Genomic DNA, 15,442 nt, shown 5'->3' on the forward strand with positions numbered 1-15,442 from the left:
CGATCCTTTGTGGATACCTCACTTGTTCCAGATTCCATTTCTACAGCTCTCCTGTTACTCCGGACTTCAGCTACATCCAGCTTCAAACCTATCAGCAGTAAGAGACTCTCCTCAGGTGTTCTTTCTTATTACTTACCTGTGCACTAATTGTCAGCATACCATCTGTGCAAATCAGCCACATAACATCCACTGGCTTAGAGACTGTCTCCTGATTTAGCCTAAGTGTGGCTATATGGACTTGTGCTTTAACAGAGACTGTGAGTTATTCATATATTCTGGAGTTCTGCTTTAATAACCATTATCCGTTTATCCTGTGTTATTCAGAGACTGTGTATTTCCAAATACTACCGGAGTTCTGTTATTTCACCTGCATTTCATTATCAAGTTATTTACGTTCTGCTGCAAGAGACTTTTATGTTATTTGGATTCAGTTATCTGTCATAGTTTTCTACATTACCGGTTTCCATCATATTCAGTATTGTACCATCTGCTTTACATTAATAAATATCAGCGCTTATGCGCAGGACTTTTATATTGCCTCCCCGCTTTATACATCGCACCAACACTGACCCACTAGCGCCCCCGCTGGGGACAGACAAATCCAGAGACCTGACACTGTGTTTTTCCACTATTTTTGTAGCATTCAGTCTATGGGAGGTTGATTCACCTGCAATTTTTCCTCTTGTGGGATTCCCTATTGTGTAAGCATTTGTTTTGAGTCTCTAGAAGTGACAAGTGGCGCCAGGTTGCCTCACGATTTTTTCTTGGTGTATATTCTTCCACGGTGAAGGTTTCTTGTGGGACGAGGGGCTGACACTTGTTATAAGCGCAAGAAAGGCCTTTTTTCTCTTTGCAATAGTAGTTACCAACCTGATATCTCTATCAATGTTGATAACTCCGCAATCATCCCTACACCACAAGCTCACTTCCTAGGTGTCCTCCTCGACTCTGAACTGTTCTTTGTTCCCCACATTCAATCTTTCTCAAAATCATTTTACATACATCTAAGAAACATCCAAAATACGACCATATTTTAAACAAGACACAGCAAAAACTCTAATCCATGCACTCATCATATCCCGCATTGATTATTGTAATAGCCTCCTGACCGGTCTTCCCAAACATAGGCTCTCACCACTACAATCCAACATGAATGCAGCGCTAGATGTTCATCATCTGTAGATCCACTCTGTCAGTCCCTCCATTGGTTACCGGTATTCTGCTGTATTCAATATAAAATACTTTTACTCACACACAAGGCCAATAACCAAACGACACCAACATACATCTCTTTGCTTTTCTCAAAATATCTCCCAACCCAACCTCTTCGCTCTTCACAAGATCTGTCTCTCATCCACACTCATTATTCACTCTCACACATATCTGCAGGACTTTCATCGGGCTGCACCTACTCTGTGGAATGTCCTCCCACGCACAAAACTCACCTCTATTCTCTAAACCTGTAGTCTCCAACCTTAATTGGGGTGTGAGCTACTTTCTGAAAATAAAACCTCTGAAAGAGCTACCCCCTCCCCCCAATGCGCATGCGTTCCTGTCAAAGTGGGTGTGGCCTCACAACTACAAGTAATGCCCTCCCGCGTAGTGCCAGATACACAATGCCCCTCAGCAGTGCCATATATACAAATGCCCTCAGCAGTGCCAGACACGGAGTTAATGCCCCCAAGCAGTGCCAGATACAATTCCCCTGCAGTGCCATTTAAAATGCCCCCCGCAGCTACAGATAAAATGCCCCCCCCCCCGTAGTGTCCGATACAGTGCCCCACACAGTGCTAACCCTTGCTGGCTTCTACTGCCGCCGGTGCTGCTCCTCCTGTATGAGGGACGGAAGGGGAGGAGAGCACAGCGCACGCCTCTCCTGTGAAGTCCGGAGAGCTGCAGCGGTGAGGGTGACAGAGTCTTCGCCGGCCGCGGCGGGCATTTAAAATATGATGCCGGTAAGTGAGCCAATCAAAACTCGCGGTCCGGCAGCCAATCAGGTGCCGCCACTGCCGGTCCACGAGCTCTGATTGGATGATGGCCGGCACCATATTAAAAATGAAGGGAGGAGTGCCAGTGACTGCCCAAGCCCGTGCGCTCTGTGAGCTACCGAAAATACTATGGCGAGCTACCAGTAGCTCGCGAGCTATGGGTTGGAGATCACTGCTCTAAACCATCAAGTGTTCCCTGGACCCTCACCGTTTCAGGCAAGATGATCAAATTCTGGAACCACCCACATTATCTTCATAAACAGTCCAATCCAATTACTTCCCCACTGTGGAGCCCACTCATATCCTCACATATGTTCTCGTTCTTCACGTTCCCATCCTCCTGACCCCAGACCAACATTGCTTTGTGAAAACCACCAAGAAAATCTGGTGGACCTTTATGCAATAGAAAGCACCTATCCCTGTGTATCAATGCTTACTTCCCTATAGATTGTTAGCTTGTGAGCAGGGCCTTCCTACCTCTATGACTGTTATTACCAAGACTTGTTATCACTGTTTCCTATTGTAAAGCACAAAGGAATTTGCTGCGCTATATAAGAAACTATTAATAAATTATAATAATCCACTGATCACTTCAACTTTTACAAAACGCATTAGGCTTCAGATGTGACCGTTTTTATTAAAGTTAAAATCGTTCACCTGGTGAAGTGTCTCTATTACCCCTTTCAGACTGACAAATATTTCCCAGTTTATTGCACATGAACGCGCATCAACCCGGGAATTTGCTCAGTGTGAAAGGGTCCTGAAAGAATATCCCAGTTCGAGCGTCCCGGCATTTTATCCCAGGTCGCGACCTGGGTTGAATCCGGAATCGACCCGGGATGCGGTGCAGTGTGAATGGGCCCTACCCAGTATTCAGTACACGGGACTGTTAAAAGGCCTCTCATTGGAGCTTTCTTGGGCTCAGAAAAGATGATATCATCATCCAGAGCCCGGGAAAGCGTAGGAGAAGCCCTGGACGTGAAGGAGACAGGCAATATGGCCACCTGGACAGATCAAGAGATCAGAGAGCTGCTCAGCATAAGGGGGGAGGAGGAAATAAAGAGACAGATAACAGGCACAGTGAAGGATGCTATTATTTATTAGAACAAAATAAACACAATGTAATTACCCAAACATGTGATGACTTTTCTAATACCCAATACCCCTCCCTTTGCTTGCCTATTGTGACCTCATCTATGTGAGCCAGAAAAATGTCCATTTCTAATGACATACATATGTATTTGCAGGGATTTCCCGGGATCAGTGTAAACGGGGCTGTCTTGGGTCGATCCCAGTGTGAAAGGGGTCATTCCCGGGCGTCCAGGAACACATTCCCAGGTGTGACCCGGCTCTGTCAGTCTGAAGGGGGTATATCTAGGTAGCCCCCATGGACACAGGTCCAACCACTGCTAAATCAAACATGGCCCCATGGACAGCAAAAATAAGAATTACCCGCAGGAAACCATACCTGATGAATTAATTAGATAAACTAAATCACACCTTTCATCATTAAATATGACGATAAATAGGAGGAATTCTGGTCACTTACTGTTGAATACTTTTCTCTAAAGCAGGCTGTGGGACACTGAACCATATAATTGAAGGTTGGGCTGGAGTTTGGCACTAAAAGTAATGTAACTAAAATGTAAGATCTTCCCCCTGCAACCTCATCATGTCAGAACTTGCGTGACACTAGACCCTGTCTGACAATCCATGCACAATGCTCCAGAGTCTATCTGTCCACGTGGTCATTTAAGACTACATTGGCTGCAAGTGAAATATAAAGTCATAGTAGCATTTTGCTTCGACGGTTTTGGCTTTGTCCATCAGAAAAGCTGAGGAGAGACTTGCACCAGCCACGATCACAGCCTGCAGGGTCCAGCCGAGCAAGCTTCACTTTCCATTTCTCGGTGCTGCACAGCAGGAATGAGCAGGGTAGACCAGCAGCTGTAGGCTCCGTCTGCCACTCCATGGCTGAACTCTCCTTGAAGTGCTACATCCCTGTGAGGGGAAAGTACTTAGTATGCCCCTACAGCCAGGCTGCCCGTCTCTGGCACGCTCCTATTAGTGAGCCACTCTGAGGAAAACCCTGCAAGATGGCAGCACCATCCGGGACAGCGCCGCAGGGCAGCACCCTCTAAAAGGGTGAAGGCTTGCACTGTCCCTGGGTCCAGGTGGTCTGCACAGAGACTCTGGAGCGCTGCGGGGTGTCAGGAATCGGCGCTCTGCTACGTCTCACCAGCGCGCTGGTGTGCGGGCCTCCGGAGGTCTTGGCCCCAGTTGCAGCTGCGTGGGTGTAGTAACCGCGAGCGTTCTATTACACATTGCTGAGTACTCCTGAGTCTGGTCCTGTGTGGGTTTTGCGGCGTGCCGATGTCCAGCCTGTGTGGACGTTACCATGGCACCTGCACGCAGCTGATTCAGATGTTCAATCCGGTTAGTATCTCCGCCTGCAGTTTGTGTCCAATCACTGCTGGTCAGGAGGTATAACTTCCAGCTTGTGGCTCTCTCACATTGCCTCGGACAACAAGTCACACACCGTGTGCCTTAGTTCTTCTGGTTCCTGTTTCCAGCGATCCCCGTGGTTACTTCCATTTGTACCAGTCTTCATTCTCACAGCTCTCCTGTTTACTCCGGACTCCAATTCCATCCAGCCACAATCACCAGCAGCAGAGACTCTCCTCAGGTGTTCGTATTACCATCTCATTTGTACACTGGCTATCTGTGTTCCATCTGTGCATTTCTACAGTATTCCTATTGAAGGCTTAGAGACTGTTTCCTGCTTATGCCTAGTAAAACTATCTGGACTTGTGTGCTTAATAGAGACTGAGTGTTTCTTATACATACCGGAGTTTCACCTTTCAAGTTACTTAATCTTACGTTATACAGAGACTGTGTGCTATCAAGTACTATTGGACTTTAGTTATATCATCTGCCTTCAGTTTTGTTATTTCACATTTTATTTGCAAGAGACCTCAGCTATTTAATCCAGTTATCAACCATTGTCATGCCATTACCGGTTTTCTGTTTATACTGTGTTATCCAAATCTGCTCAGTGACAATAAAACATCAGCGCCTATGCGCAAGTCTATTATATTGCCTCCACGTTTTATCCATCAGACCAACACTGACCCACTAGCGCCCCCGCCGGGGACAGACAAACCTAGAGACCTGACACGGGGGTCCCGTTGGCGGCGAATCCCTCCCCCAGTGCAGCTGCTGTTCAACAAGCTGTGTACAGCCACCTGCAGCCGCTGCACTCAAACTGTGCACTGCTACAAACAGCACACAGCACCTAACTATAAAGAAAAATAGAATTACTACATAGCAGCCTCACAAAACGTGCCCTACTCCATGAAACACATATAGAACACTGGCATGGTGGGGTTGCAGTGTGGGAAGAGCTTACATTTTAAAGTTACATGGGTCTATTCAATTCCTGTCGGATCCTCTCCGACGGAGAGGATCCGACAGTTCATTATTCAATTTGCAGGCGTTTTCGCCTACCTTTGTCCCATTTTCGACATGCCAATCTGACTTTTTTAAAAGTCGAATTGGCATGGGCGAAAATGGGACAAAAAACTGTAGAAAGCGCCTGCAAATTCGCCAAAACAGGTGTATCGGTTGGCGAATTCTCCGAATCCTGTTTTTCGACATGTTGGAATTTCCGACAAGTCGAAAAAACAGCACTTAGATTGAATAGGGCAAATCGAAATTCGCCCTAAAAATGGCGAAAAGTGCAGTTTTTTCAACCTGTCAGAAATTCCGACAGGAATTGAATAGACCCCACAGTCGTTAAGTGCCAAACTTCAGCCCAATCTGTAATCCGCATGGACCAGGGTTCCACAAGCCTTACTGAAAGAGAAAATGCAATTGTCAGCTTTGTGTCCAAATGGAAGCCATCTTGTTATATTACTTATAACCCATTAGTATAGTATTTTATTATAGTGGAGAGTGTTGATGTTATCTAATAGAATAAGGAGACTTTAATAAGTTCCACAAGAGTACTCAGTACAGATATTATATTGGTGATTACGTATGTATAATTAAATAACATTTTAATATACTGTATGACTTTAGCTTTGACATGTCTATCACATCACAGATATTTCTTTTCATCTATGTGAGTTTTTTGATGTTGTGCGAGATGTGATTGCTGTGTAAAACATTTCCCACACTCAGAGCAGGAAAATGGCTTCTCACCTGTGTGAAGTCTCTGATGTTGTAAAAGATGTGATTTGAGTGTAAAACATTTCCCACACTCAGAGCATGAAAATGGCTTCTCCCCTGTGTGAGTTCTCTTATGTATGTCAAGACCTAATTTATGCCTAAAACATTTCCCACACTCAGAACATAGAAATGGCCTTTCACCTGTGTGACTTCTCTGATGTGTAACAAGATTTGATTTATCTGTAAAACATTTCCCACACTCAGAACACGGAAATGGCTTCTCACCCGTGTGAAGTCTTTGATGTCTAACAAGATTTGATTTATCTGTAAAACATTTCCCACACTCAGAACACAGAAATGGTTTCTCACCTGTGTGAAGTCTTTGATGTTTAACAAGATTTGAGTTGTGTTTAAATTGTTTTCCACACTCAGAACAAGGTAATAGCTTCTCACCTGTGTGAGTTATCTGATGCACTAGTAGATGTGACTTCTGTGTAAAACATTTCCCACATTCAGAGCATGTAAATGGTTTCATACATGTGTTAGTTTTTTGATGTTTAACAAGATTTGATTTCTTTGCAAAACTTTTCCCACACTCACCACATGGAAATGGCCTCTCACCCGTGTGACTTCTCTGATGTGTAACAAAAGCTGATTTATATGTAAAACATTTCCCACACTCAGAACATGGAAATCGTTTCTTCCCTTTGTGAGTTGTCTGATGTTTAACAAAACCTGATTTTTGTGTAAAACATTTCCCACATTCACAACAGGAAAATATTGTACCACCTCTATGACATGTGCTATGTGCACCAATATTGGAGTTATCAGGAGAACGTTCCTTATGAGAAGAGGGATCAGTTGATAAATCTGCACTGTGAGGAAATGGATGGATAATTGGGGTAACAGTATTGTCTTCTGTAGAATCTTTTGTGATGAAATCTTCTGTTTTAAAATCTGTAGGCAAGATTAGATGTCCCTTCGGTGTATTCATGCATTTGAGTCCATCTGCTGGAAAGAAAATAAATATGTGGAAATACATATCTCTTTTTCCACTGAGGAACAAATTTTCATCCTATTAGGGATCAGTTGTTTCATTTCAAGTTGAAAAATATGAACTTTAGGTGAGAGCAGTGGTTCTCAAACTGTGTGCCGTGGCATCCTGAGGTACCCCGGGACACTTGCAGGGGTGCCTTGGATTGGTGGTTCAAGACACATTTTAATTATTTATGGTCAATGTAATAGGTAAAACCAGTGCTGGGAGCTGTCAATCATAAAATATGTGGACAAGCAGAAGCAAATCTTTTCCCTCACCACACAACTGACCCTAAGGATGATATATAAACTAGAGATGAGCGGGTTCGGTTTTACTCGGTTCTCAAAATGGCATCTTATTGGCTCACGAACGTCACGTGTTTTCGATTTCCAATAAGAAACAGCAAGATAAAAACCGAACTGGCGTTAATTCTGGAGTTACATCCGAACCAGCTCATCTCTAATATAAACACAAGTTACTTAATTTAATATTTATTTCTAAACTTCTCAATAAGAAACTTTTGGCCTAGGGGTGCCATGAAAACAATTATGATACATGATTCCCAAAAGTTTGGGAACTACTGGGTTGAAGAGCAAAAAAAAAAAAAATTATAATAAAATACCGAAAGTATAACATGAAAATGCAAGAACCAAACAAACAAAAACAAAATAGAACCTTGTGTAAAAGTAAAGGCAGAAAAAAACAGTAAGTCAGAATGAAATCCAATATATAATTTAGGGCAGATCAAGAGATTGCGGTGGAAGTATAATGTCTAAAGAGCCAGGTGCAATGCAAGAAAATCCTCTAGGCGTACAAAAAGAGAAAAGACCCAGGACTTCAGTGGAAACCAAAAGGAACTTCTTTCCAGGAAGACCAAACAGAATAATCTGCAGGGAATGCCACAACTGGCTAAATCAAATGGGGTTTTTCGATTGCAGGAGCAGGAGGTGTCGAAGAGTTTAATAGCTGACCTGCTCAAATGCACCCCATAATAAAAGCTGCAGGTAGCATCACAGAATTGCAACACTATGCCCCTTTGACAAAGCAAATTCCTGGTGTACCCTACAGATCCATCCAGATTTTTTTTTTTAAGATTACGTGAAAGCTTTTTATATGTGGAATCCCCTGTGGCTAAACATTCAGGAGCTAAGGCAGTCATCTGGGAAACCTTAAACAAGGTCTGGAGACCTTGGGCACTAGCCATCATGGCAAAAGATTTGTCCTAAGACCTTGACAGGATGCTAGTCTTCAGGTCTGGAATATCCGGTAGAAAGCTTGTCCTAGAGTCCGGCAGTTGGGTCAGAAAGCTTGTGCTTAAGCCTGGAGTCACAGGCAAGAAGCTTTTCCTCAGGCCAGAGCCAGCAAATGGACCTGTAGGACTGGAACATCTAAAGGAACCACAGTGAATGGAGTCCATGGTTTTAGCTTGTTGACACTGGGCTCAATCCAGAACAGCCGGAGAACTGAATAGCATTTTGCAATATGCTAAGCAAGTAGATGTTTATTGCTCAAAGGATATGTCTTTACAAAGACAGTTACTCCACACTGTACAGATATTCTTCAAGACAATCCTACCTGATGTTCTGAGGACACCCATAGCTGGGCTCGCATGTCCTCTTTTGTGTCCTGTTCTAACACACAATACCACAGGGAACAAGCCCCCCTTCATACACACATTTAACATTGTCCCTTACGTACAGGATGGAGTGGTCACTCCTCTGTGCCTGAGACCACCAGGTAGGTAACCATACCCCAGGTGCTGGCAAGTCTGGAGCAGGGGATGGTTCACTACAAGACTTTACTTCCAGGATTCTGCTGGGGGTCTTTGGCGTCAAGGAAAACAATTAGCTGATTCTGCTGGCCAGCTCTCTCTGATGAATTAGGTGGCCAGGGAGGACACTGTAGTTCCCTGGGAAGGAGGACTGGAGGAACCAGCAGTCATACAGTACTTTTTTTCACAAGCTGCCTAAATACTACTCCCCCAGACCCCAGGATGCATAGCTAGATTCCTGGTTTCCAGCGTTTGACATGCAGCCTGCCAGCCCCGGACTACGTTCAGTCTGCAGTGACTCTTTATGCATGTACAAGGGGGTTATCATGCAGCCCCGCTGGAGGTAATCGGAGGCTGCACACATTACACACAATAACAAAAAGGCATTTTTAAACATGGTGACTGGTGCCAGTAACTTGTTTGAAATTAACATCAACAGACATTTTGAAAATGGCATAACAGCCTGAGGGTTAACCTTTTCAGTGCCACAGACACCATCTTAGCCACTGATCAGGAGGAGATGCCATTGGGACTGAAGCCTGGCCACAACCTATTACAATTGCACAGCTTTATTGGTTCGTTGTTTGGCCAGGACATAATGCAAGATCTGATTCAACAAAAAGATGTAGTAAAGAAAGAAAAATATCCAGTAAGCATCATATACAAGTAACGAGTCAAAATGCAATTAGTACAAGTAGTCCAATAATGCAATATCCAGAGGATCTTGGTTTTATTCCCAGGAAAAGACTTCAAAGCCGAGACAATATTTTTCGTCCATCCATTTGCGGCAGGTAATCCAGGTGCATCTTGGTGAGTGATCTTTACTGCAACATATTCCTTTGATCTTGCTCGAGATAGGGCAACGTAGAGCGTGAGAAGACTGGTTCTGGCTGGTATTGCCTGTCTTTGGCAAGTGTCTGTCCTTGACTCTTATTCATTGTCATCGCAAAGGACAATCGGAAATTTAATCCATTTGATCGTAAAAGGGAAAGTGCTGTCGCTTGAAGTCAGGGTGTGAAATTGTATTTTGGTAGAGCGAATTTACAAGTCCCATGGCGCTGTAGGTGGTATAAATGGAGGCTGAACTCTAAGGAGACCTTGCAGGAAAGTGCGAACTGTTGGAAAAAGAGCCAAACGCCTTTGAAAGGAAATTGACAAGGCAGAGACCTGCACCTTTAGTGTAGCTAAACGTAGTCCTCCATCTAACCCCGACTGTAAAAATAGCAAAGGACGGGATAACTTGAAAGATGATGTCGGAAAATTCCGAGCTACACACCAACCTATATAAGCTCGCCAAATCCTGTAATAATGAGCTGCTGTAACTGGGTTCCTAGCACGTAACATGGTTGGTATAACCGACTCTGGAATGCCCTCTCGTCTTAAGGGAGCGGTTTCAACAGCCACCCCATCAAACACAGCCACGCTAAATCAGGGTAAAGGAACGGACCCTATTGTAGTAGGTCTGGACGTAGCTGAAGCGGCCAGGGATCGTCTGCGAGTAGCCCACGGAAATCCGAGAACCACACTAGTATGATGGTCGTGGATTCTCTTTTGATCCGCTTTAGCAACCGAGGAAGCAGCGGAAATGGTGGAAACAGATACACGAGGCTGTATATGGCCACGCTATTGTGAGAGCATCCACAGCCACTGCCTTTGGATCTCTTGTTCTGGACACATACTGGGCAGTTTGATGATTTTGGCGAGATGCCATTAGATCCACCCGTGGGTAACCCCACTGCTGGACCAACATCTGGAATCACCTCTGGATGTAAAGCCCATTCTCCTGGATGAAAATCCTGACGACGGAGATAATGTAACCCCATTAAGCTGGGGCATGCATAATTGAGACAAAAATAAGATTTTAAACCTACCGGTAAATCTTTTTCTCCTAGTCCGTAGAGGATGCTGGGGACTCCGTAAGGACCATGGGGTATAGACGGGCTCCACAGGAGACATGGGCACTCTAAAGACTTTAGATGGGTGTGCACTGGCTCCTCCCTCTATGCCCCTCCTCCAGACCTCAGTTAGAGAACTGTGCCCAGAGGAGACGGACAGTACGAGGAAAGGATTTTGTTAATCTAAGGGCAAGATACATACCAGCCCACACCATCCACACCGTACAACTTGGAACATACGAACCAGTTAACAGTATGAAACAAAACAGCATCAGCCAGAGACTGATCAAAACTGTAACATAACCCTTATGTAAGCAATAACTATATACAAGTCTTGCAGAATTTAGTCCGCACTGGGACGGGCGCCCAGCATCCTCTACGGACTAGGAGAAAAAGATTTACCAGTAGGTTTAAAATCTTATTTTCTCTTACATTCTAGAGGATGCTGGGGACTCCGTAAGGACCATGGGGATTATACCAAAGCTCCAAACCGGGCGGGAGAGTGCGGATGACTCTGCAGCACCGATTGAGCAAACATGAGGTCCTCCTCAGCCAAGGTATCAAACTTGTAGAATTTAGCAAAAGTGTTTGAACCAGACCAAGTCGCCGCTCGGCAAAGCTGTAATGCAGAGACGCCTCGGGCAGCCGCCCAAGAAGAGCCCACCTTCCTAGTGGAATGAGCCTTTACCGAATTTGGTAACGGCAATCCAGCCGTAGAATGAGCCTGCTGAATCGTGTTACAGATCCAGCGAGCAATAGTCTGTTTAGAAGCAGGAGCGCCAAGCTTGTTGGCTGCATACAGGACAAACAGTGCCTCTGTTTTCCTAACCCGAGCTGTCCTGGCTACATAAATTTTTAAGGCCCTGACTACATCAAGGGACTTGGAATCCTCCAAGTCACCCGTAGCCACAGGCACCACGATAGGTTGGTTCATATGAAAAGATGAAACCACCTAAGGCAAAAATTGAGAACGAGTCCTTAATTCTGCTCTATACACATAGAAAATCAGGGGCTCTTGTGAGACAAAGCCGCCAATTCGGACACCCGCCGTGCAGATGCCAAGGCCAACAACATGACCACCTTCCAAGTGAGAAATTTTAAATCCACCGTTTGAAGAGGCTCAAACCAGTGAGATTTTAGGAACTGTAACACCACGTTAAGGTCCCATGGTGCCACTGGGGGCACAACAGGAGGCTGGATGTGCAGCACTCCCTTTACAAAAGTCTGGACTTCTGGGAGAGAAGCCAATTCCTTCTGAAAGAAAATTGATAGGGCCGAAATCTGTACCTTAATGGAGCCTAACTTTAGGCCCATATCCACTCCTGTCTGTAGAAAGTGGAGAAAACGGCCCAGATGGAAATCTTCAGTAGGAGCATTTTTGGCTTCACACCAAGATACATACTTCCTCCAGATGCGGTGATAATGTTTCGCCGTCACCTCCTTCCGAGCCTTAATCAGAGTAGGGATGACTTCCTCCGGAATACCTTTCCCCGCTAGGATTTGGTGTTCAACCGCCATGCCGTCAAACGTAACCGCGGTAAGTCTTGGAACACGCAGGGCCCCTGCTGCAATAGGTCTTCCCTGAGAGGAAGAGGCCACGGATCTTCTGTGAGCATTTCCTGAAGATCTGAATACCAGGCCCTTCGAGGCCAATCCGGAACAATGAGTATTGTCTGCACTCTTTTTCGTCTTATGATTCTCAGTATTTTTGAGATGAGCGGATGAGGAGGGAACACATAGACCGACTGAAACACCCATGGTGTCACCAGGGCGTCCACCGCTACTGGCACAATACCTCCGAAGCTTCTTGTTGAGGCGTGACGCCATCATGTCTATTTGTGGAAGTCCCCACTGACTTGTTATCTCTGCAAAAACTTCTTGATGAAGTCCCCACTCTCCTGGATGGAGATCGTGTCTGCTGAGGAAGTCTGCTTCCCAGTTGTCCACTTCCGGAATGAAGACTGCTGAAAGAGCGCTTGCGTGATTTTCCGCTCAGCGAAGAATCCTGGTGGCTTCCGCCATTGCCACTCTGCTCCTTGTCCCGCCTTGGCGGTTTACATGAGCCACAGCTGTGACGTTGTCTGATTGAATCAGAACCGGTAGGTCGCGAAGAAGATTCTCTGCTTGTCGTAGGCCGTTGTATAAGGCCCTCAATTCCAGTACGTTGATGTGTAGACAAGCCTCCTGGCTTGACCATAGTCCCTGAAATTTCTTCCTTGTGTGACTGCTCCCCATCCTCGGAGGCTCGCGTCCGTGGTCACCAGAACCCAGTCTTGAATGCCGAACCTGCGACCTTCGAGAAGGTGAGCACTCTGCAGCCACCACAGGAGAGACACCCTGGCCCTGGGGGACAGGCTTATTTTCTGATGTATTTGTAGATGGGACCCCGACCACTTGTCCACTGAAACGTCCTCGCATGGAACCTGCCGAAGGGGATGGCCTCGTAGGTCGCCACCATTTTTCCCAGTACTCGAGTGCATTGATGGACAGACACTTTTTTCGGTTTTAACAGATCTCTGACCATGTACTGGAGTTCCTGGGCTTTTTCCATCGGGAGAAAAACCCTCTGTTGTTCCGTGTCCAGAATCATGCCTAAGAAAGATAGCCGAGTCATTGCAATCAACTGTGACTTTGGTAGATTTAGAATCCAGCCATGCTGCTGCAGCACTCTCAGGGAGAGCGACACGCTTTTCTGTAATTGATCTCACTATCTCGCTTTTATCAGGAGATCGTCCAAGTATGGGATAATGGTGACTCCCTGCCTGCGCAGGAGCACCATCATTTCCGCCATTACCTTGGTGAAAATCCTCGGGGCCGCGGAAAGCCCAAACGGCAACGTCTGAAACTGGTAATGACAGTCCTGTACAGCGAATCTCAGGTATGGCCGATGAGGGGGATATATGGGGACATGAAGGTATGCATCCTTTATGTCTAGTGACACCATAAAATCCCCCCCTTCCAGGCTGGAGATAACTGCCCGGAGCGATTCCATCTTGAATTTGAACTTTTTCAAGTACAGGTTTAGGGATTTTAGATTTAGAATGGGTCTGACCGAGCCATCCGGTTTCGGTACCACAAACAGGGTTGAATAGTACCCCTTCCCCTGTTGCACTAGGGGAACCTTGACAATCACTTGTTGTTGACACAGTTTTTGAATTGCAGCTAAAACTATCTCCCTTTCTGGGGGAGAAGCTGGTAAAGCCGATTTGAAAAATCGTCGAGGAGGCACGTCTTCGAATTCCAGCTTGTAGCCTTGGGATACAATTTCCATCGCCCAAGGATCCACGTCTGACTGAACCCAGACGTGGCTGAAGAGTCGAAGACGTGCCCCCACCGGCGCGGACTCCCTCAGAGGAGCCCCAGCGTCATGCGGTGGATTTAGTTGAAGCCGGAGAGGACTTCTGCTCCTGGGAACTAGCCGTAGCAGGCATTCTTTTCCCTCTACCCTTACCTCTGGCGAGGAAGGAAGAGCCCCAACCTCTTCTGGACTTATGCGACCGAAAGGACTGCATCTGATATTATGGTGTTTTCTTTTGCTGTGGGGAAACATAAGGTAAAAAAGTAGATTTACCCGCGGTAGCTGTGGAAACCAGGTCCACGGGACCTTCCCCAAATAAAACCTCCCCTTGTAAGGCAAAACTTCCATATGTCTCTTTGAGTCGGCATCACCCGTCCATTGGCGGGTCCACAGGGCTCGCCTAGCCGAAATCGCCATGGCGTTGGCTCTCGAACCTAACAGCCCAACGTCTCTCGAAGCGTCTCTCATATATAAGACTGCGTCTTTAATGTGACCTAAGGTCAATAAAATGCTATCCCTATCTAGGGTATCAATGTCAGATGACAAGGTATCTGCCCAAGCTGCTACAGCGCTACAAACCCAAGCCGACGCTATTGCCGGTCTGAGCAAGGCACCCGTATGTGCATAAATTGATTTTAAGGTAGTTTCCTGTCTGCGATCAGCAGGATCCTTGAGGGCTGCCGTGCCTGGAGACGGTAACGCCACCTTTTTGGACAAGCGCGTTAAAGCCTTGTCCACCCTGGGCGAGGATTCCCACCGTAACCTGTCCTGTGCAGGGAAAGGATACGCCATAAGAATTCTCTTGGGAATCTGCAGTTTCTTGTTTGGAGTTTCCCAGGCCTTTACAAATAACGCGTTCAGCTCATGAGATGGGGGAAATGTTACCTCAGGTTTCTTTTCCTTAAACATGCATACCCTCGTGTCACGGGCCGAGGGGTCATCTGTGATATGCAAAACATCTTTTATTGCAATAATCATATAATGGATACTTTTGGCCACCCTTGGGTGTAACCTCGCCTCATCGTAGTCGACACTGGAGTCAGAATCTGTGTCGGTATCAGTGTCTGCTACTTGGGACAGGGGACGTTTCTGAGACCCTGGAGGGCCCTGTGATACAGCTAAAGCCATGGATTGACTCCCTGTCTTTTCTCTGGACTCTGCTTTGTCCATTCTCTTATGTAATAAAGACACATTTGCATTTAACACATTCCACATATCCAGCCAATCAGGTGTCGGCGTCGCCGACGGAGACACCACAATCATCTGCTCCACCTCCTCCTTAGA

General features: G+C 45.9%; 1 protein-coding gene across 2 annotated transcripts in view; it reads right to left on the bottom strand.

Moving 5' to 3' along the window:
• Positions 1-3,071: 3,071 nt before the first annotated feature.
• Positions 3,072-15,442, bottom strand: part of LOC135056988 (oocyte zinc finger protein XlCOF22-like) — a 52,123-nt gene continuing 39,752 nt past the window's right edge. The window contains exon 5 of one of the 2 annotated variants that reach the window (XM_063962819.1): positions 3,072-7,166. In XM_063962819.1, coding sequence (XP_063818889.1) covers positions 6,088-7,166 — 1,079 coding nt within the window. In that variant the 3' untranslated portion in view covers positions 3,072-6,087. Of the gene's footprint in view, positions 7,170-15,442 lie in introns of both variants that reach the window. The other variant, XM_063962818.1, reaches the window with a different exon arrangement.

Source organism: Pseudophryne corroboree, chromosome 3 (assembly GCF_028390025.1).
Source record: "Pseudophryne corroboree isolate aPseCor3 chromosome 3, aPseCor3.hap2, whole genome shotgun sequence".
NCBI classification, from domain to species: Eukaryota; Metazoa; Chordata; class Amphibia; order Anura; family Myobatrachidae; genus Pseudophryne; species Pseudophryne corroboree.